The 22371-nt window shown below is 32.3% G+C and overlaps 4 protein-coding genes across 7 annotated transcripts in view; 2 read left to right on the forward strand and 2 right to left on the reverse strand.

Annotated features, from left to right (window-relative positions):
• The window catches only part of LOC116772250 (3-phosphoinositide-dependent protein kinase 1), a 47441-nt gene extending 43598 nt beyond the window's left edge, over positions 1-3843 (forward strand). For all 3 annotated transcript variants that reach the window (XM_032664348.2, XM_032664347.2, XM_061522170.1), the window contains 3 exons: positions 12-941; positions 1487-1764; positions 1899-3843. In XM_032664348.2, the coding sequence (XP_032520239.1) occupies positions 12-941; positions 1487-1764; positions 1899-2003 (1313 nt within the window). In that variant the 3' untranslated portion in view covers positions 2004-3843. The remainder of the gene's footprint in view (positions 1-11; positions 942-1486; positions 1765-1898) is intronic.
• A 1425-nt stretch (positions 3844-5268) lies between these two features.
• Positions 5269-7702, forward strand: LOC116772686 (uncharacterized). The gene is made up of 4 exons (XM_032664950.2): positions 5269-5329; positions 5400-5609; positions 5770-6012; positions 7502-7702. The coding sequence occupies exons 2-4, from the start codon at positions 5427-5429 to the stop codon at positions 7655-7657; spliced, it is 582 nt and encodes a 193-aa protein (XP_032520841.2). The 5' UTR covers positions 5269-5329; positions 5400-5426; the 3' UTR covers positions 7658-7702.
• Positions 7703-7737: 35 nt separating this feature from the next.
• Positions 7738-9879, reverse strand: LOC116772685 (uncharacterized). The gene is made up of 5 exons (XM_032664949.2): positions 9469-9879; positions 9254-9393; positions 9091-9185; positions 8824-8953; positions 7738-7833 (listed from the first exon to the last, which is right to left on the reverse strand). Exons 1-5 carry the CDS (start codon positions 9722-9724, stop codon positions 7738-7740), a joined length of 717 nt encoding a protein of 238 aa, XP_032520840.2. The 5' UTR covers positions 9725-9879.
• A 535-nt stretch (positions 9880-10414) lies between these two features.
• Positions 10415-15446, reverse strand: LOC116772712 (uncharacterized). 2 transcript variants are annotated; one of them, XM_061522364.1, is made up of 6 exons: positions 15333-15446; positions 14062-14418; positions 12786-13961; positions 11717-12514; positions 11287-11579; positions 10415-11200 (listed from the first exon to the last, which is right to left on the reverse strand). In XM_061522364.1, the coding sequence occupies exons 2-6, from the start codon at positions 14413-14415 to the stop codon at positions 10591-10593; spliced, it is 3231 nt and encodes a 1076-aa protein (XP_061378348.1). In that variant the 5' UTR covers positions 14416-14418; positions 15333-15446; the 3' UTR covers positions 10415-10590. The 2 variants fall into 2 exon arrangements, with proteins under 2 accessions (XP_061378348.1, XP_061378347.1); XM_061522363.1 differs by lacking the exon at positions 11717-12514.
• Between the last annotated feature and the right edge of the window lie 6925 nt (positions 15447-22371).

A 22371-nucleotide genomic window follows, 5' to 3' on the forward strand; every position in this document is an offset into this window, starting at 1 on the left:
GTCCTTTCCAGTTAAAGTTTGTGAGAAAAGTCACATCGTGCGACATCAAAAAGTTCAGTACATAAAACGTGAAAAAGATGCTTTGAATATGCTGTTCGGCGTACCGCATGGGTTCGTGAAACTTTACTGCACATTTCAAGACGAGGAAAGATTATATTTTGTATTATCATACGCCAAGAACGGCGAATTGTTACATTATATAAATAAGGTCGGTTCGTTCGAACTAAATGTAGCCAAATTTTACGCCGCCGAATTATTGATGGCGTTAGAGAAAATGCACGCCGTAGGGATCATACACCGGGACCTGAAGCCCGAGAATATTCTACTGGATGAGAACATGCACCTGCAAATCGCTGACTTCGGTACGGTGAAAATACTTGACCCACAAAAGATTAGATCGTCGACACCAACTGTGCCGGAAGACGAACAAAACTCAACGTCGACAGATCGTTCCAGGAAGATAAGTTTCGTCGGAACCGCTCAGTACGTCAGTCCAGATCTATTGCAGAACCGTGTCGACACGCGCTCTTCCGATCTCTGGGCTCTGGGTTGCATCATATACCAGATGATATCCGGCCTACCTCCTTTCAGAGCGTCCACAGAATTCCTTACATTTCAGAAAATATTGAAAATGGATTACGAATTCCCTGAAGGTTTCCCAGCGGATGCCAAGGATTTAGTAGAAAAATTGTTAGTTTTGGATCACAATAAGAGGCTCGGAGCGAGCGACGAAGGTTTCACATATGAAAGCATTCGTAAACATCCATTTTTCGAAGGCATCGATTGGGAAAATATTTGGGACGAGACACCGCCAAAAATAAGCCCCTATTTACCTGGTGGATCCTTCGAAGAAGAATACACAGTGCCTGATCATCTAGAACCCGGATTAGGAAAGAACCAACTAGTGCGCTTATGGGAATTCGATCTCTCGACATCTAGAGGTAAATATTATCATTTTCACTTCTCCATATATATATATAAAATGGTTTGTATGATAGAACGCGCGTGCAAGTGCATTGAAGCGTCTAGTAAGAGGATCGTCCGTGACCTGAATTCTTTGTACGCGTGTCGTTTCATAACTGTACCAAGATAATATTTTGCATTTCCGATTAAACGTTCGCGTTCAAATTCTCGCCCACGTCCGACGTCGGTTCCATTGATACTGTAGCTGTGTGGATAAATGGGTTCGCTGCATGTGTTGGCATCTTGGAGTGTAATCTTACCAGATGTGTAACGCACTGTCCCGGCATCACAGCATCGTTGTATTCATGTACCAAACGGATATCCTTTATGCTATGGACTTACGTTTATATACGACTGATATCATTTCCTGTACCGTTCATCGTATTTGGTCGCCCGCGTTCTCGTCAATGAATCGTACTACTCATTAATATAACTAATGACTTGTCTGTTTTGTGACGGATAAAGTATGAAGCTTGTTAGCTCGGATGCTGATGCTAATATATATATATTTTTGTTTTTATAGGAATTTTGAATATCAGCCCCGAAGAGAAAAGACGCCGTTTAGAAGTGCAAGCTAGAGAGAATAAATGGCACCAGTTTGTTGATGGAGAGCTTATATTGAAGCAGGGATTGGTTGAAAAAAGAAAGGGTCTTTTCGCGAGGCGTCGTATGTTACTATTGACAACCGGGCCTAGATTGTTCTACGTAGATCCTGTCAACATGGTGCTCAAGGGAGAAATACCATGGTCACCAGATCTACGTGTCGAAGCAAAGAACTTTAGAATATTTTTAGTGTACACGGTAAGTTACTATTTAATGCCCACCTTCAATATATCACTAATCACCACAATAGTACTTAATAAAAAATCACTCCAATATTTTGTGAGTTTGCTCGCTTGTTGCTATCTTATTTAACGTTTATTTTTAATTTCCAGCCAAATCGTACATACTATTTGGAGGATCCACAGTCATACGCGTTGGAGTGGACCAGGGTGATCGACGAGGTCCGCATCGGAACATACGGGAGGGACACGACCTAGACGGGAGGGACGCCAGGCTCCGCACTCCTCCCGCCATCGCACGGCGAGTGCACACTTGTAGGATATAGCTAGCCTCTCTCTATACAACGCTGGAACTATGAAGGGCGACGCGATTCCTTTAAGTTTGCAAATGCCGTCGCGGGCCGCACATATGTTCCACGACACGCGCACGACGAGCGCACGACACGGGCGCGACGAGCGCGCGACAATCGCACGACATGCGCGCGACAATCGCTGCACGCTCCGAGGGAGACCGAAGACGACGTCAGCCCCCGGACGAAAGGTCCTGACGCTATGACTGATTCCTACTTTCATAAATTATTGCCCTAATTTAAGTTATATTTAATTAATATCGGCGGTATGTGTAAATAATTGTCGTAATTTATTATTGAAATTGTTAGTTATGTAACTTGTATTGTGGGCCGTTTTAACTTAAATTTAAACTGGTCTAGTGTAAGAATGGACTTGTTATTCGCCACCCGCGTGTTCACGAAGCCCATTCCTGTTGGTAACTAGGCAATTTATAGCTAAATTAATAATTATTTATTTTATTTTAATTATTTGCCAACGGAATGAGACTGTTGTACAGATATTAAAACTGTAGGAAATTATTAATGAACTGTTTCCTTCAACATTTACACATTAAGGCGTAATTATAGAAGTAATGATTGTGGCATCTTCATGTGCGTTGATCGATGATGTGTAAACACGGGAACAGTTCTTATACGAGAAGGATAGCTTCTTTATTAAGAACTGGACGTGATGCGGAATGTTATAATTAAATTTCAATATGTCAACTAATTCTGCATTCAAGTCCAGTTTCTGCCTCTCATTGATTGCGAAATCATTGAGTATTAGTGCTTATTTCATGTGCATCCTATGCATTGCACTATAATCCTACCTAGCTAAAGTATACGGATAATTTCACCAGAGGTGATTAAAATAATTTAACCTTTATTGTCCTGGTATAAAAAGGATAATGGCCACAAACGCGCTGCAACGATCCAATATAACAATAATTTGCCTCACACAGACATTTAAGATGGTTTAGTGTTTTAAATTTTCATTTATTTTGTAAAGTGACTCGCATGTCAGTAATGACAGTAGAAGTTTTTTTTTAATGTAAGCTATGGCTTCATTAGACAGCCAAAGTTAAAATGTTATTGGTATGTAACATCTTTACCTTAGCAACATTAATTGACATAATTGTTGTTTAAAAATTAAAAGAAGACAGAATCAAATGTGCCCTTACTAGAATAATAACTATCTTTACATTTGAGTAAGTTTTTACAGTAAATAGTGACAAAGGTCCTTAAGTTCAGGTTATTCAACTTTTTTAAAACATGATTGGCCATTTCCTTTTTCTTAGAAATTAAATTATTTTAAAATTTCAATGTACCTAATACCAAGTTTGTGTTTTGTTTTGTGTTAATTAGTGATAAAAAAAAATATGTTACTGGAGAAATCAATGTCATGGCTTCTGGTAAAATTACATTCAATTTCCCTTTTTTTTTGTTTTGTTACATTTAGACGTTGCCACAACTTGCCCTTGCATATGCAACAATCCTAGTTAAATGTGATTTAATCTGCACCTGAAGCATTTAGTGAGTATTATTTAAAGAATCAGATAAATTATTCGGAAAAATACTATCCTTTACCCATTGGCTGTCACTGCAATTGGAAACTCCATGACATTGTTACTAATAAAATTAATAATCTATCTGCATTTAAAATTTAATACCTGTTAACTATGCTAGTTATATTTTAAAACATTTCTAATGCATAAATTCCATGAAGTAACTTAATAAGAAATTGAGAATAAATTGAAGTTGATTTTTTATATGCTTGTTTGTCCTTTTCCCCCTATATAATATAGTTAAGGTATATAATAGTTCTTGCCTTAAACGGTAATGAAAATTTAAAAGTATAAAAATATCTTTTGGCATTAAGAAGGAAAATCAGATGTATTAATAGTAACAACTAAGCACAGTTATTCTTAAGGCAGGATTACTTCATTAATAACGTGTATTAAAATATTATTGAATGAAAGAAAAAAATATATCACACTTTTTCGTATATGAATGTATATATAAGTTATTATTGAAGTTTTATCTAACAAGTTGAACCTAAAAATATATTGACATAGAAACTTAAAAAGTTGCTTTGATATAGATCTAAGCATTAGAAAACATTTAAATTATATGATCTGTAATTCGCATTGATATAGCTGTGCATATATTCTTATAAACAAAATACATGGAAACACAGTAAGTGAAACTATTTGTCGGTTATAAACGTAGGTAGGTATTTAACATTGTTCATCTTCGGGATCTTTAAATACATTTTTACTTGATTAATAAAAATGGTAAATAATTTTAAAGATAATTATGAGGTAAAATTCCAAAACCAAACCTACCTTTATGAGACCATGAAATAGAATATGTAGTAAATAATTAATTCCACATTTTTTATTTATTCGTTAAATGTTCTTTAAAATATGTCTGTACTAAACTCTTAAAAGGACCAAATAACTTATTAGAACAATTAGAATATAAAGGAGTTAAAAGTTTTGTAAATATAATAAAAATATAAAAAAAAGTTATTCAATGCCTATTAAACATATAATCTTTGTTAATCTACTCAGTAATTTTTGTTATGTGGCTGAAAAAAAATACAGCTTTGGTTCATGAAAAAGGAAAACATTTTGGCCACTTGAACTTCAGGTGCTATTTCGTTTTTATTTAAATATTTTATATTTTCAAAGACTAAATCTACGTCTTATAATATAAATCTGATCCAGTCTCAATGGGCATAAGTTAACCTTTTGCTAAAAAAGTACAATTTAATTATTTGATATTTCTATAAGAGTATTAATTGCTCAGTTAAATATTTTTAGTAAAAATATTTAAGTATAGTACGACATAGTATAATACTAATACATAATATAGTAAAAAAAAATTACACCTACCTCCTTCAATTTTTGTTTGGTTGTATAATATATAACCGTTTGAATAATATCATAAGGTCTTGTTTTCGTTTAAATAAATATAAACTAGTCAAAAAAAAAGGAAAAAGGATACAAATAATATGCATCATCATATCATTCATCAACTTTAATATGAAGAAGAATGGTGTGTGATGTATTGTATCAGCAAAAACAAACTGCGCTTTGCCGATTATTAAATTATTTGAGAGTACTCGTATGCTGCATCTTAATTTCTTATTATAAGTTTTGAAGCTACAATTAAAAATATTATGGTATGATGTGACATTCAGTGGTACGTCAAAATTCAAATGTCAGTGTTAATTTCAAAACTAACCTATTCGTAAGAATAAAATTTTTCTTATTTTAACTCAAACAAATATTTTCCAAATTTACTTGCAATTTTTTTTCAGTAATTGTTAGAAGACTATAACGGCTCGATGACAACTCAAGTTATTAAATATGTGGGAAGAACAACAAACTTCAAAGGCAAGACTTTATGGGAGATAGTAGGAAGTCTTAAAAATTACGGAGTGGGAAGGATTATAGTGAGATCAGTATTTAATCGCTATCCTGAACCTAGTTTTATGAAAATTGTAAAAGTTGAAACATGTCCGGACGAAGTAAGTTCAGTATTTAATGTTTCTTTATAATATTATGCTTTGTTTCGATAGTCATGTCATTTTTATTTTATCAAATAATTTCATCTAATATAAACGTTGACCGAAGATTTTCTTTAATTGTTCCGTATAATTTAATAATGAATAACTTGAAAAATTTCAGGAAAGAAGGCGAGTAAGGGTATGGGTTGAGAAGACTTTCAGAGGTAGAAAATTACCTCAGTTAACAGAAATCTATAGAACCTCTTACAAGCCAGATTATAATCTGATTCCTAAAGACGAAGAATACAAACTGTTAGAAGCTGTTAAGAATAGTGAATCAGAAGTAATTCTTCCAAATACCATTGAAATGCCACCTTTGATGAAAAGATTTATTGTGAAAGATCATGAAAAGAAGGGATTAGAGGTAATAAAAATTATTAATGACACAATTTATTTACATCAGAATATATTAATTGTTTATAAGTCTAGATAGGTGAATTACCTAATATACTATAACTGTATATATATATGAAAATACCTATAGAGGTTGAAAATGTAGTATCCCAAAAAGACTTATTAAATCTTCAATAGAATATTTTATTCATAAACATTCATTAAAACTTTTTTTATGGTATATAATAACCACATAACCATATGTCATATTAATAAGTGACTAGATTTTTCTGCAAATTTATAAGCTAAGATGAAATTAACAAAAATAAAATCAGAGATGTTCATACAAATGGAAAAATTTACTTAATGCTACATTATTACGGATAAGACTGTAATTTTATGGATAACATGATCATAGGAGTATGTGTGACACACTTAATCCTTGTGAACCACATTTTCTCCATTTCCGCTATGTCAGTAACTTTTTAAATATTATTTGTATTTTGTCTCTAAGCTTAAACCTCACAGACAATAGTCTTTATTTTCTACTTTCTATTATATATTTGGTGATTCTGCTATAGGGTGTTGAAAAAATCCTTATTCTTCATATTCCATAATTTCATATTTTTCACCATAATGAATTACCTTGTTATTTAATCTAATCCAATCTAATAGTACTTATTCATAGGAGTGAGCTATTTATAAGTAAATCTTTCATAGTACACTTTTATTAGTAAACTAGCTATATTAATTTGATATTTTCACAATCACTGAGTATGCATACATGTCTTTCATAGAGAATTACTTTTTTTTCAAGTGAGACGGCATAACTAAATCTTAAATGTAATCTGAGTGACTATTTGAGACAAATGAATAGTACAAACATTATACAATATTCTTTCTTCGTCTTCATTTACTAATAATAATATTTAAATCCTATAAAGTACTAGCCGAGGCTATTGTTTTTATATATATGTGGTAGTCACTAGTCATAGTATCTTTATTTAATTAAAATATCTCATTTAATCAGCTTATAAAACAAATGACAGTATTCCAAATACAATGAATTTATTTCAAATGTTATTTCTATTTAAAATTTAGGAATAAATTTTACAAACATATGAGTGTTGTCTTTTACTAACATTCATACATACATAAAAAAATGTATATGGACATATAAATATACATATGTGTAGGATATTTCAAAGGAAATGTCGTCTTTGTGGTATAGTACTTTAAGTGATAAAACGTTTCCGCAAGAACTACTTTTATTCTATTTGGATTATGAAGATGTTGAAGAAAAAAAGAGACACTGTATTCTTCCAGTTTAACAGATTCGAGATTCCAGATTAAACCCGTCCTTAAAATTTTCTATTTTTTTCTAATTTTCTCTTTTTTTTTTGCGCATATACTTTCAGCCAACTTTTATTGAACATTAAAAATACATATTTTATTATAGAAATTTTATTTTTTAACATCTTAGATAAATTTGTTCAAATAATGTTTATTTTCATTTTCAGACTATTAAAGAGTATGTATTACCCTTATCATACAACCATAGCCCAAATAGAGTAGCAAGAATAGCCCAGGGCGACGAAAAACCTACTATCAAATTTACTATGGGTTTGGGCAAGCCAGCAAGTCCATCCTTGTATGAAGGTATCCCGTTACAATAATCGGCAAACATTTCTAAGCTCTAGATTAAATAGTTAAAGTATAAATGTGTTTGATTTTTGTAAATAATTAAATTTTTAACTCATTGCTTCTTGTGAAATGTTTGGAGTGAGGCAAACTTTTTTGCCAAATATGGATTGGTGTCCATTTCTGGAAGATCATCTTCTGCTTCGATTTTCTAAAAAAATAAAAAATTAAGGGATCAGAAGACTGCTAAAAATTAAAATGTTGTCTGTTGAAACTTAGCTATCATATTTATATATAAAATTCTCGAGTCACAATTTTTGTTATCTTTCTCCTCCAAAACGGTTTACTGCATATTCTGTAGGTCTGAGATTCAACTACTATCCATTTTTCTTACCCCTAAGTGATAAGGATTGTTCACCCTTTACTTTTTTTTTTAATGTTTGGACGAAAATATTTGTTTTAATTTTTCTATAATGTGGCGTTTAAAAAATACATGCATCGCAAAATTTTTACCCTCTTAGCACCAATCCCTATTTTTTAATAGCCATTTAAGTAATATTTTAGTATCAAAGACTTTTATGATAATGTTTTTCAGTCTATTTCTATTAATCTAATAATGTAAATATAATACGAGTGTCTGTTTGTTTGGGCTAATCTCAAAAATGGCTTCGTTTTTCTTTGTTTCTTATTATTTTTCTTACGCAGACGGAGTCGCGGGTAACAGCTAGTTAGTACATATTTTTTAACAATGAAGCAATGTTGACTTAATAGAAACCTTTACAACCGAATATACAACCTCCGGAACATTACGTCCTATTATAATTCATAGTTGGGTGAATATCATAATATCCTTCAGGGTAGGCTAAGGCTAACTTATATCTCATAAATCATTAAAACAATAACTTAAAATATACTACGTTCTGTTTGGTTCACTGTATAAAACTTGAATATTGACAAAGAGTATTTTTTCACGTGCTAATCTACTCATCACTTGTCATTAAAATATATATAATATATGATATTTTGAAAATAAGAATTTTTTGTTTAGAAAAAATTAACAGTCCTTTACAAAGAAATGATTTTAAGAAAAATATCAACATAGTAGTTAGGTGAGCACAAGTATTAATATTTTAATATAGAAAAGCCTGACTTGTCTACCAATCCTTATCTAAAAGTAAGTTAAGATTGCATAGTTCATTACCCTCCAAAAGTCACGCATTTCCTGAACTTCTTCCTCGCGCTGTACAAAGTACTGACGAACTGATTTCTGTATTAGAGTAGCCGCATAATCTTCAGGCCACAACCAAGATTTGGGATAGTACGGACGAGGTCTGGAATCGGTTTGCGATAATTCTACGACTATGATTATCTATGGCAGTGTACCTTTTTATTACACTGAGAACTGTCATATTGTGCCAAAAAGAAAGAAGAGGTTTTATTAAGTCTTTCACTTAAATTAAAATCTTACTTGATCTTTAAATGGTTTCGTACCCAGGGCATATTGAATAAATGAAGATCCATTATCTTACGAGCAGGATATCGGGGATTATTATTCCATAGCACCTTAAAAATATTCCTATACATTATGGGTCGTCTGTATAGGATAAAATATCTGCTCAATTTATATTTACCTGGGCAATATGGTCTATACCATTAAAAAAGCATTTTTGGATTTTTAATGCCTCCCAAATAATAGCTTTATTGAGAGTTTCTTCCAGAGCAGGTATAAGATGGACAAAGATATCTCTTTTGACGTAGTCACATTCAGTCTCTTAAAATAAACAAAAATGAGTCAAATTTGAAGCGAAAAATGTTGACAAATTATATGAACAAAATTAGAGCTCACTTAAAAACTGCGACCTTGGCACTTGGTCCATTTTGCTCGCTGCATATTCTTCTAGTTCCTTGAGATTCTTTTCAGTTTCTTCAACGATTTCTTTCCAATTTGCCTTGGCCCTGGTGTGTATGAGAACAGGAAAATCAACCTCGGAACAAGGTAGACTGTCTGGTAGAGTGAAGTTCGCCAAGTTCTCGTCCAGTTCAGTAGATATAGATTTAGTATCTTTGTTCTTTCCTTTACGGTCCGTAGCTCTTCCTGTCATTTTGTCGTTTATAAATGATGAAGACTTTAAAAGAAAGGTTTTTACGTAAATATTATTATTTTTTCAAGATTGTCACTAATCTTATCTAATAGCTTTACGTCAGTATTTTTTCTTTTTAAAATTATAACTATTAGATAGAAACTTATACGTAATTATTCAGACTCAGGTTTTATATTGAACAATAATTACTTTTAAGAAATTGTTATCAATTTATTTATATTTCAATCAGATAAAGATTAAAAATGTTAAATAATTGCAAGTGTCATATTTATACACAGTTAACTTTAAAAAAATGTATTTTGTTGTATGACTAACAACCTTCTTTTTAATATGAATTACGATTCTACGTAGTGGTGTTTTTAATTTTGAAAAATATATTCCATGCCATGATTGTTCAATCATTTTATATTTTTTGATTTTATGTTAATCTATATTATGAAAATCTTTGATACAAAGGATCAAAATTTCTACCTTTATTTATTTCGTAGTAATGTTTTTTTTTTTAATTTTAAACTTCAAGTTTCGAAATTAATAAGCACCTATTGAAATATTTAAGGCAATTTAACTCTCAATCGTAATGAACTTAATAAAGCGATTGGAAAAAGTCAGTTTATAAAGTGGACTAAAATCTTCTTTAATATGAAAGAACTATAACTTATACGTAAAACAGAAAAAAAGAAACAAGGCATGTTTAAAGTATACATTTATTTACTATATTACAAAAAACTGCACATGCATTTACTTAATATCTCTGGACCTTACCGCCCAAAGGAAATAAATTAAAAATTTAAATAATGTTCTTACATCTAAAATATAAAAGAAAATATATTGATTTGTGACATAATCGTATTGAGTATCCACAATCATTAGAATTGGGAAAATTTCCCAGTCACTTGGGAGATCCAGTCCAAATAATGAGCTACTTTTACGTAAACTCCTGGTACACCAGCCTGACCGCATCCGATTCCCCAAGACACAACACCTACAAGTTGCCAGGTTCCGCTGCGCTCGCAAACCAATGGGCCACCACCGTCCCCTTTGCATGCATCTTTGCCATCTTCGCCACCGGCACAGACAAAACCAGGATTTAACTCATAGTTGTAGCCCAAACGAGTTTGTCTTAATTGTTGTTGGCATTGACCATGGGGTAGAATTGGTACATCTACTTCCTTAAGAATATTTTGGTACTTTCCGTTAGATCCAAACGCATCCTTGCCCCAACCAGTTGTCCAACATCTTTGACCAGCGTAATCGGTGTATTTGTCAGGGAGGCAGGCAGGACTTATATGAGGATATTTGGTCCAATCAACTGGATGCTCTAATTTTAAAATAGCAAGGTCGTTGTCTAATGTGCCGGCGTAGTATTGTGGGTGTACATGAACAGATATAACATCTCGTTCAATGTATGGGTAAAATTCAACATCGTGGTTAACGTCCCATTCACCTAGACGAACTCTCAGCTCGAATCCTTTGTATCTATAAAAATATAATAAGTAAGTATCCTAAATTAATTAAAACCTTAATTAATAAAATAATATATATTCATAACAAAAACTACTTACGATTTGATGCAATGAGCCGCCGTCATAATATGAAGTCCATCAATAAGTGTGCCTCCACAAACGTAAACTGATTCTTTAGGGTCCTTCTTCAAAATAGCAGCCTGCCAAGGATACTCTCCGAATTCACTATCCCCGTCGATGTATGATGGAGTCTTTATTCTACCATTGATTCCCTGGGAATGTCTGATACCACACTGACCGCGATTTGATGCCTGCGGTCTAAGTGGCCGGCGGCAACAAACTTGATTTTGATTACATTGGGGAATTGATGGTCCACCGAAATAACCTTGACGCTAAAACGAAATTTTTTAATAATTAGCATGATATTAGATGGAATATAAATAAAAGTTAATTTGGTGTCGAGAGAAAAGATAATGGGTGAAAATGAACATTATCAAGTAAACGAAGTCAGTAAAAAAGTCTTCGTTACCTCTTGTATACTAATCGTTTCAGATGCTAGAGAGGCTTCCCTTTTCCTTCTGTTTGTTGGGAATCTTACAGTCTGGCTTTTCTGGTTTGCCCCAGATTGTGAAGGAATAGTTAGGGAACGCGAATATGAATATCTATTTGCATAATTATCATTTTGACCATTGCTCTCTTTAGTTTGAGCAGATTTGGCAAAATTGAAATTTTGATCATTATAACCTATAGCAGCGTTGTAACTGTTATCATCATCATCATCATAATAGTCATCATTATCAGAAGGTGCATTGTATGGATTAACGCGATAGTGACCAGCATCGTAATGCGGAAAATGTGCTGAGTAAGAATGTGGCCTATGTAAACCATAATGGTCCGAATAACCTACAGGATGCGGGACATATGGCCTATGAGGATAAGGCTGGTAAGGATGGGGGTTATAATGATGGTAGTGTTCATGTTTATTCAAAAGGTATTGCTTTTTTTCGTGGAATATATGACCCAGTTTATTAACTACGTGTTCATTTGGAGTCACATGCAAATTTACAAAAGGTTTTACTACCTTTTCCCCGTAATCATTTTTCGTCACTTGAACAGCTAAAAGTGGATTAACTGAGACCAAGCCTAAATTAAGACCGCCTCCATTTAGAGCGGGCCCGTATGGATTGTGTAAAGGATTTGAGTTGAAAGGATTAATGGGATAACTATGGGAGGGCTGGGGCAACCCAAAAGAAACACCAAACGTGGGCTGCACTTTTTTGTCGCTATTACCGCCATTGCCTCCATATCCAGCTAACCCCAGGAGGCGCTGCAGTAATATATGCTTATTTATTTTAATGTCCATTTTAATGTTAGGTGATGTAAGTGCCCAGTGTTTAGTAATTCTTTTGAAAATGTTTCAATCGGATATGCATTGAAGAAAATGTATAACAGATTGTGATTATGATTGTTACCCCAGTCATTTGATGAGTGAGATGGTAAGTTATTAGGTATAGGTCGGGTTTTTGGTAAGATAAGTATGATAATTACGGGAGTAAACATATATAAGATATTTAAGACAAGGCAATATTAAAACTTACCGGTTCAATTTCCTTTGCAGCATCTTTAGTTTTGGCCTCATCAACGTCTCGTTTACTAATTTTCTTTGCCTCAGTGGAATTTTGACTGACATTGATCTCCTCAGAAGTTTTATTGACTCCATCTAGTTGTTCTTCAGTTAATGCTAATATTTCGGAACCTTTGTTACGCGGATCAATTGGTAAATACAAGTCGTCTCTGCGCCCAATAATTTCTTGGCTTGGACACTGGTCGTATTTTACACATACACATTCAAAACCTTGAGCTTTGGCTTCATGTTGATTTTGCTGGTACAAATTATTTTGTGAAAATGTTGCTGGACCTTGGGTGTATAAGTTGCCGGTGGAACCTACATTTAGTTCTTTTTTATAAAACTCATTCTGAGATGCATAAGAACCTAGCGAATTGCCATATTTTTGCTCTTCAAAAGTATTGCTACCGAATTGATTTGGTAAGCCTTGATTGAAAACGTTAGAACTGCCCTTGTTATAATTATTGTGGCTGTATTGAGATCCATAAATAGTATCAGTTTCGTAGACAGGTTTACTACTGGGAGAAAAACCGCCTGTCATAGGTTTGAATCCTCCTGAATTAAATGTGTTAAAATCTCCTCCAGATGCTGTTAGGATGTCGGATGATGATTGAGTGTTTACTTGAGATGCTAAATGGCCTACAGATCCAACTGGTATAGCCACAGGTTTGATTATAACCTTAGGTTCTTTATTAGAATCATCGTGAACATAGTGGTGATGAACGTGTTGTTGTACAATAGATTCAGATTTAATATTGTTGCTTCCTGAAGGTATTTTGTTGTAGGTTGGTTTTGAATGTTCAAAATTGTAGGGTTCATTGTTTGCAAAACTTGGTGGTTTTGTTACGTAATTAGCTTCATATCCATTAAACGAGCCGCTGCTTTGTGAAAATTGATAGTTATTACCGGCTACTCCATACTTCTCCGAAAATCCAGGGCGTACATTTCCATATCCAGGCCTCTTTGATGGAATCTTCGGGGGGCGTGGGGGGTACAACATAGGTTTTGGCGGTCCATAAGCTCTTGGAGGTCCACGGACAGGTATGGAAGCGATAGGTTTGCCAATGGGCTTAATGTCAACGGGTTGAGCATAAATGAGTTCGTCTGGTGATAAAAATCTCTTTTCTTGAGTGTCATCATCTTCGCACTAAAAGTGAAATATACACATTTTTATTAGAATAGAAGCAAGTAAAATGAAAATTGTTTGGGTTACGAAGAACGAAAAATGACTTTTCACATAAACTTACTTGTATTAATCCCAAGGTACACAGTCGGCCCTTTATCAAATTTCTTGCTTCGCTATCGTCACCCGAGTCTAACGCTTCCTTGATGGTGGGGTCACTGTACACATCGTCAAATCCGCTCAAACTTCTGCCTTGCTTATTGCTGACTAATTCATCTACGATATCATCAAGAATAGTTCCATTCGAATTGAAGTTTTTGGCTTGTGCGACATCTATCTCCTCGCCTTGCAATAGATCAGTTGGTTTAGCATTGGATGGTTCATCTTTTTTATCAGAATCGTCTCCACCCCATGACCAGTCTGCTGATGTACTCGCTATAGATAATAGCAGCACACAGAAACATATAAACCAGCGCATGATCTGTAAAGATAGAGTTGTTTTGAATATATTTTGTTTTAAAATACGATGGAGTAATCTTAATGTCGAAACATGAGTAGGCGGAGAATCACTTTTACTTTCGCGGACATTCGTTATATAAGACTTTATAATGTTGTGCCTCGTTGCGACTGTTCATGCAAGCGTGGTTGTGCGAAAGCATTTCGATGTTGTTCACGCATATTTCTCTTAAGAAAGTGAAGTTCTAGCCTTAACCATTGTGCTTGTAAAATGTAATCAATTCATTTTAATGGTGTCACTGTATGTTTGTTATGTCATAAAAGTATGATTAGGGTCAGTGTCGCTAAAATTCAGTACAGCTGGTAATCGCCAACCGCCTCACGTTTCTACCGGTGCGTCATATGTTTTCGTAACAGTTGTGATGTAACGTGCGAATTTTTATTATTCTCTTTTATTTATGCAACACGTTACAGAATTTAAACCGGCTTCGAAAATATATACGATGAAAATATAATATAACATCTTAATATAATTCTAAATATATCGACGAGAGAAAACGAAAGAAGATCTAACACGTGAATTGAAAGTTTCCGAGTAAATTCATTGTCTCGTTGATACTATCTTAATATGTGTACCGCTCTGGGAAGTAAAAGTGTGATTATTGAGATAACGTTCTTTAAATATTAATGTTTTTTTTTTTTTAAATTAATTTACTATAAATAAAGTCCTTAAAAATTTTACACCCGAATTATAAAAATATAAAAACAAATATCTTATTTAAGACGTTTTCGGTCACGATTTTCACTTAAGAAAATCTGTTTTGCATCTTAAATGATAAAATAGATTTACATACATTATGTTTTGTTTACAATTGAATAGAATTATTATATTATGATTATAGAGGAATGGAAATTTTTTGAAATATGCACAAAACTTACTTTTTTTTAGAACACTTTCTTGTTTATCACTTCTAAAATGTCTTTAAATTATGTTCACAACTCTATCGGCGCTGCGTTAGCGTTCGAATGACTGCCACTTCTACCTCTACCCCGATTTATACTTCGACCAAGCTAAAGATGCATGCTGTTGGATTTTGTAAGATGATCTACCCGGACTTGTACCAAGGTAGATTTCGGTGATTCCGAGTCACTCCAAAATGATACAACATTGTTTGAAAATAACGATTCGTATAATAGTATTTGTGTATTTTGGTACAAGGTATGACGTCTGTAGTGTCATTGATCGTATCCATGCTTCATTCATGACTGTGTTCCAAGTATATTAGGCAATGGTGTCAACAATGAGGTCGTTTTGGCGGATCTTATATTTTTCCCTGTACATTATTATATTATCAAATAATTTATGATTATAATATTTGTTTTTTAATTCACCTTTGTTGAATTAATTTCGTTTCTTTCTTTGTTATTATTATCAGTACTGAATATATTGTTATGTATTATTACATATCGTTACGAGTTATGTCGTTTTGTAAATAACATAACTGAATACAATGAATTATTGTGACATAACGTTGTCTAAGTGATTCCTATTATATATGTGGGTTATATCCTATGTATAAGGACATAACGACTGCAAAACTTTCACCGATGAGTTAATAAGGCTAAACGTCATGGAGTATAATCCATTTATATATCTTCATATATATTAAAAATAATGCATAAAAATTATTTACATAACATAAATTTTAGAGAAAAAGTCGAAGCACATTCTCATACAAAATTTCTTAATATTTGTATTTTAGCAGATTATAACTATCGAACATCTCATTTTATTGTATTAAAAAGGGGTGTTGATATTGCTTGCCGCATAATATTCAGATAGTGTGCAGTTAAAACAAAGACATTGAAAGGTAAGTCAAATTGTTGTTGTAGGTGTTGTGGGTCGGACAACATACTAGTAAAAGAGTTCAACGAGCTCATTTCTTGACATATAAGTGTAACAATCCTTTGAATAAATATTTATCTAATAAAATTGCTTATTTAAAGCATAATGTAACCCGTTTTCCTTTGAACAAACTTTCCCTTTCATTATATTGCTGGTATTGGCCTGATGTGTGTGAGAAAATATTTTGAACTGTACACGTAAATTAAAATAAATACTTAACCTTTTTGCTCTTTTGGATTGCTGGAATAATTAAATATCTCAATTTAAAAAAAAAGCATTTAAATAAAAACACAATACATACATTATATACACAATACATTATATTAAACCTATTTTGTCGGATTCTCTTTTCTCTTTTTGATCTGCCTTATTAAGTTCGACTATAGTTTTCAAGGTCCAGGGTTTGTTGGATGCGTTTGCACAAGACGTGCTTTCCAGTGCAGCGCGAACCGGACCTGGCACCGCAACTGGCGACGAACGGGTTGCGCAACAGTTCGCTGAACTACATCTATGACTTGCGCATTGTTTTCGTTAGGATGGATTGGTGAAATTACCATCTCATAACATTTGGTACTGTACATACCTTATAATGAGACCAACAAAGGCAGAATTTGGTATTAATTCCTATATAAGGTTGAAATTATTTGGCATAACTTTGAATATTACAGTAATATTTCGAATGTATTAGATTCTTTAGGATGGGCTGGTGAAATTAACTTAACAACAATTGGTAATGTACATAACTTATACTTACTAATTATACAAAAAAGTAGAGTTTGGTATTCATTCCTTTATGAGATTGAAATTATTCGACGTAACTTTGAATATTACGTTAATATTATTAATGTATTAGACTCATATAGAAATTAAGGAACAGGTTTATATAAAGGCTTCACGTTATCGTTTTGAAAAATTTAACGCGTTTTGGGATTCATCTTTCTTTTATTTCTTCCCAAACATACATATTGCCGCTAAAACATGTTTTGTTTGTTGGAACGTTGAACTAAATTTTATCATTATTTTTTATTATTTTCTCTAACAGCCTTATCTTATCTATTAATTAAAGTCGCGATAAACTTACTTGGGTATTTGGAAGGAAGTTAAAAGAGAACTCCTATATTTCGGTTAATTCTTTAAACTGTCATAATAATTTCGAAGATAGTAAAACCTTCTTTGAAGTCACCCAGATTTGTGGGTTTTGTACATAAACAGTGAATAGACTATTATCAAATTCATTATCCGCATCAAATTATACGCTTTCTGCTTTACATGATACTGGAAATGTTAAATTATATATTATAAAGTATTTGTTCTTCTGTTTTTTGTCTTCTATTATATATTGGTTCTGTAATAAAAATATTTCGTTCGTATATACATTTGTTATTAAGACTTATAGTTTCGATCCAATATTATTTTGTTGTTTAGTTGTTAGGATTGTTTACAACTGCTTCATCGTTTGGTTACGTAAGAGCTGCCGTTAACTATTGCATTACTCATTTCCACGTGAGATGTTCTATTAAAATCAGAGTCAATCACTTTGGGGATGGTCAATGACCTTCCGGCTTTTGAAAGATTTTTTTTTTATTTATAGGGTATTCCATTTATGGATTACTTCATTAATATGGACTACCTTCATTTCTTAAAATTCGTTTCACTCACTACCATTTTTTTGGGTGCGGGGGGGGGGCGGGATCATCAAAAGACCCGTCTTGCCCTGGGCTTGGCAAGAGAGAGTGTCAGACTCCTTCTGACTAAAAACCCCCCATTCCTTCTCCTGCTCCGACCCAGGCCGCGGTAAATTATTACGTTTGCGCCCATTACCCGGCTTAACATCGGCTTTAGGGCCCCATCCATGGGGATCTGATGGCTCTTTGAGGCGCTTGTGGAATGCGACGCGCCATTTCCGACGCATTATCTTGGGGTCCATATTTTATACGTTTTTTGCAAACACATAATGATATCATATTTAAGAATATGTTGAATATGTCTAAGATGTTAATGTTTTTTAAGAATTCTAATAATAATTTTGGATACCAAATAATTATCGGACTCTTTAAGGCTGATTAATTTTTATAATTCTGATTCTTATAACACAAAATCCTTACTGTGATCTATAATTGGAACACTTACTCTAAAGGCAGGTCTTTTGTGAGCTCCGTTTTTAGATTAGTTAAAGCAACGTATTGTGTTTTTGAAGAAATAGCCCTTGATAATGTTAATTATCTTGTAATTATAGGATTTTTGTAGGTTTACTAATCACAATAAAGAGAAACATAAAAAATTACATCGAAATATAACTTATATGTAATTTTTCAAACAAGTATTTCGAAATTTTGCGTCATTGTTAAAAAGTAAAACAAGTTAAATGTTTTAGGAAAGCAAAAATTAATATTCTATTTTATTATAATTATTACTTTTTATAAATTTAACTTAAATAGTATATAGCAAGACTCCGATAGTATTATAAGTACTTAAATTACGTATTTATTGGACATTACTAACAATAGCGTGTTTTACTTGGTCAAATTGCTGATAAATCAATTTTGCAATCCAAATGGGTTTCCCGAACCGCTTCTATTGCAACTCGCATGGAGGCCGCGCGAGCCTTATTGGATGGACAAAATTCGTGGAGTCGACTGTTGCTGTAAATAAAAATTACTAAGCACTACACTAGCAATTAAAAAATTACCAAGCACTACAAGCACTAGTGCCTTATAATTAATAAGTTAATATATAAAATTTAAATCTTTTCTAATTCAATGTATTTTATGTTTAGTTTTTTTTTTAAAGTATATTTTATAAAAAGAATATTATAAATGAAATATACGAATGTACGTTTAAAAATTTTTAATTAAAAAAATCCAGCAAAATCCTTTATGATGTTTTTCAATTAGGTTTTTTTTATACCGAAATATATATATATATATAAATATATATATATATATATATATACATTTTGTCTTTGTGTTTCGGCTACAATATGTCCATCCATACAATAGTGCTAAATTTCATAGCACACATTTTAAACTATTTTTATCATCTAAAATGCTCAATGCATACTTTGTTTCATTGTACCGATGACCCAGTTTCGACCGATTCACGCTACAACACGCAACGTTGGGCTTCCCTGTCCTCCTGCCAAGGTTCCAGACTGGATACTGAATGGGTTATGGGTTTTTACGTTTATAATGGGATACTATTGTTGACTCATGACCTCTTTTTTGATCGTACTTAAGTACATAAGTACGTTAAGAGAGGTCATGACTAGAGTATTAAGTGTTTTAATGTATGCAAAATACTTTGTAATGAGAAAGATACCGATTGAGTCAAAAGAATATATACATATATATATATTTTTAGGGCACATTAAAAAATTTTAAGCTTCTCGCTATTTTAATAGTTACGACCAATCAAATCTTCGCTTTCATACCACTGTGTTCCAAAATATATACACGCTAGGTATATAAGTAATAATATATTATTTAGTAAAAATCATGGTTTGTGTGAAATATGAAAAATATACAAAAAATATCGTACCATAACAGCTACCTACAAAGATATTGAATTTCGGTTTGCCTATCAACGCCATCTTAAATGACAGAATGGAATGATAAGTACAAGTTATAAGTTACGTAAAGCTACAAAGAGTTGAGGCTTTGAGAGGCTGTTCATTGTGTGATTTTTATAGACATCAAAAGAGGGCGTTGTTTTCCATTTAAACGTGTAATAATCGGCAGGGTGAAATAAAGATATAGGGGTTAAATTTTAATTAGATTTTACATTGAATTGTGTTACTTAAAAAGTTCATTTTGGCAAGTGATATTTAAGGAAAATTAGTTCATAAAAAAAATAAAAAATCTTATTAAACTTTGCACAACTTCGTGTTGCAACTTGCAACTGGCAATTTTTATTATGATAAATTGGGTAAGATATACCTGAAGTAACATATTTAGTTAAACAATATAGGTATTCTTGATACAAATACTTAAAGAACAATTGCAGACACAAATTTGGTCATCAAGTGTCTTATTTTAGTTTGTCACTTAACAGACGACGTGAATACATTATAATTTTGTATACCAGAGACTTTGTTAATCCATTGGCTACGTATTATATGAAAGTGAGATTTAAAAATATCCCGTTATAAGGCTAAGGGATATACAATTTATAATTTAAATGTTACCTACAATTTTTTCGTGCAGTCCGTTAAATGAAACTAAGTTTTTCTTATAATACCCGTTTGTTTTATTATTTTATAACTACGTAACAACGTAATTTATAGCAACAAACAAATCAAACGACGGTTACTGTGAAGGAACCGAAACGTCGAGATTTTGAAGTAAGTAAATAATAAAAAACTCACTTTCATCTATAATTTTGTTTTCAATTTACTAGCTCAAAACTAATTACATAACATGATTCGCAGAATTTAAGTAAACGCGACACTAAATACGACCTACAGCAAGACCTTTCGTGTTACTGTGTTTCAGATATCTCATAATCATTTTACTTCTTCTCTATATCTATTCATTCATTCTCCATTCATTCTTGTAGGTTTAATAGAAGACGATAATTTTATCTGTTTCGATAACATTCCCAATTTAAACATAAGATAGGGTTATTGTTATATTTTAATATCAATATATTTATTTATTTATTTTTAGACGGAAATTGGTCACCGTTACTACCATTTTTCGTTATCTGAGTATTAGCTCATTTGGTTCTTGAAAATTAAATAATTGTACATACATCAGAAAAATTATTAAATAAATAACGTTCTCGTTGAAAAAATATTAAAGCGAAAATAAGTGGGACATGAATTTTAAAACAAAATACATTATGACGTCTAAGACATTCGCGTGTATACATTTAAATAAAAGTAATATTATATTATAGTATTTTATTATTTTGATATGCATACTCCCGACGTTTAGGTTATTTTGCAGCAATCGTTATCACGGGACGATGAGATGAGAATATTTGTCGTCTATCGCCAACGATTTCTTATTTTCCTGGCGTACCGCTTTGTAAGCAAAATACATTATTCGATAGCATTTTTAAGGTTAATAATAATTACTGTTACTTATTTACGTATTTTTGTGTTATATATATCACATGTATTATCCCTATTGTATGATATTTTGTTGACTTTTTTAATTGAATTCATCATAATTCGTATCGTGTTTTAAAACTGATAAAAACCTTATACCATTCATAGGGGGATAATATAATTTGTAAAGTAATAAGATCAAAAGAACAAAGCCATGATTACATTACTAAATATTGTTACCTAATTATCCGCTGTAGGCTGTGATTGCGTGTTGTTGATTGGTATAGAACAACAATATTTTTTTATATCTTACATATGAATAAATATCTTAATGTTATGCAAATGATTAATTTAAAACTCACAATTAAAATAAGGAAAAGATTATAATTAAAATTACTCTGAAGTGTTCGTCCGGTTTCTATTCATCCGTTTATTGATTAAGTTGAAATTTTTAATTATAAATAACATTATAATATTTACTAATAACATGTAAATTAAATACAGACTTAATGAGATAATAAAAAAGAACAAGATGAATCGGAATTAGCTTCTGGATGTTTACATGTTCTGTTTGACTCGTTTCTGTTACGCCTTAAATATTCAATACTATCGTGAGTCAACGAAAAGTTTACAAATACCGATAAATAATACATATCGCGTTAACTATCATTCACTAAAATGAAGGAATTAGATCATTTCATATCTGTATATGGCAAATTAATTAAATGTTCGAAGTGATTTTTAAAATTACCATATTTTTTTTATTTACTAGTCGATTTACATAAAGCAACACCAAGTCTTAAGTGCATCTTGCCACAATATGTCAGTGAAGACTTCATTTTAATCAAATAGGCCGTTTCAGATGCAAGCGCGCTTAAACGTATAGACATACAGACAAAGTCTAACAATCATTGTTTCAGGTTCTATCTGCGTTGAAAAGTCTCAATAATATATTTTGTGAATGAACAGACAGTGAAAAGTTACATATTTACCATAGTATAGACTTCATTCATTGAGTTAGT

Source organism: Danaus plexippus, chromosome 12 (genome assembly GCF_018135715.1).
Source record: "Danaus plexippus chromosome 12, MEX_DaPlex, whole genome shotgun sequence".
NCBI lineage: Eukaryota > Metazoa > Arthropoda > Insecta > Lepidoptera > Nymphalidae > Danaus > Danaus plexippus.

Coding starts and splice junctions, on each gene's coding strand:
- LOC116772686 (XM_032664950.2), top strand. CDS start 5,427: ATGACAACTCAAGTTATTAAATATGTGGGAAGAACAACAAACTTCAAA. Junction 5,610..5,769: donor TTGAAACATGTCCGGACGAA/GTAAGTTCAGTA, acceptor GAAAAATTTCAG/GAAAGAAGGCGAGTAAGGGT. Junction 6,013..7,501: donor ATGAAAAGAAGGGATTAGAG/GTAATAAAAATT, acceptor TTTCATTTTCAG/ACTATTAAAGAGTATGTATT.
- LOC116772685 (XM_032664949.2), bottom strand. CDS start 9,724: ATGACAGGAAGAGCTACGGACCGTAAAGGAAAGAACAAAGATACTAAA. Junction 9,186..9,253: donor GTATAGACCATATTGCCCAG/GTAAATATAAAT, acceptor AATATTTTTAAG/GTGCTATGGAATAATAATCC. Junction 8,954..9,090: donor CGAAACCATTTAAAGATCAA/GTAAGATTTTAA, acceptor AACCGATTCCAG/ACCTCGTCCGTACTATCCCA.
- LOC116772712 (XM_061522364.1), bottom strand. CDS start 14,415: ATGCGCTGGTTTATATGTTTCTGTGTGCTGCTATTATCTATAGCGAGT. Junction 13,962..14,061: donor GTACCTTGGGATTAATACAA/GTAAGTTTATGT, acceptor TTTCACTTTTAG/TGCGAAGATGATGACACTCA. Junction 11,201..11,286: donor GCGGCTCATTGCATCAAATC/GTAAGTAGTTTT, acceptor ATATTTTTATAG/ATACAAAGGATTCGAGCTGA.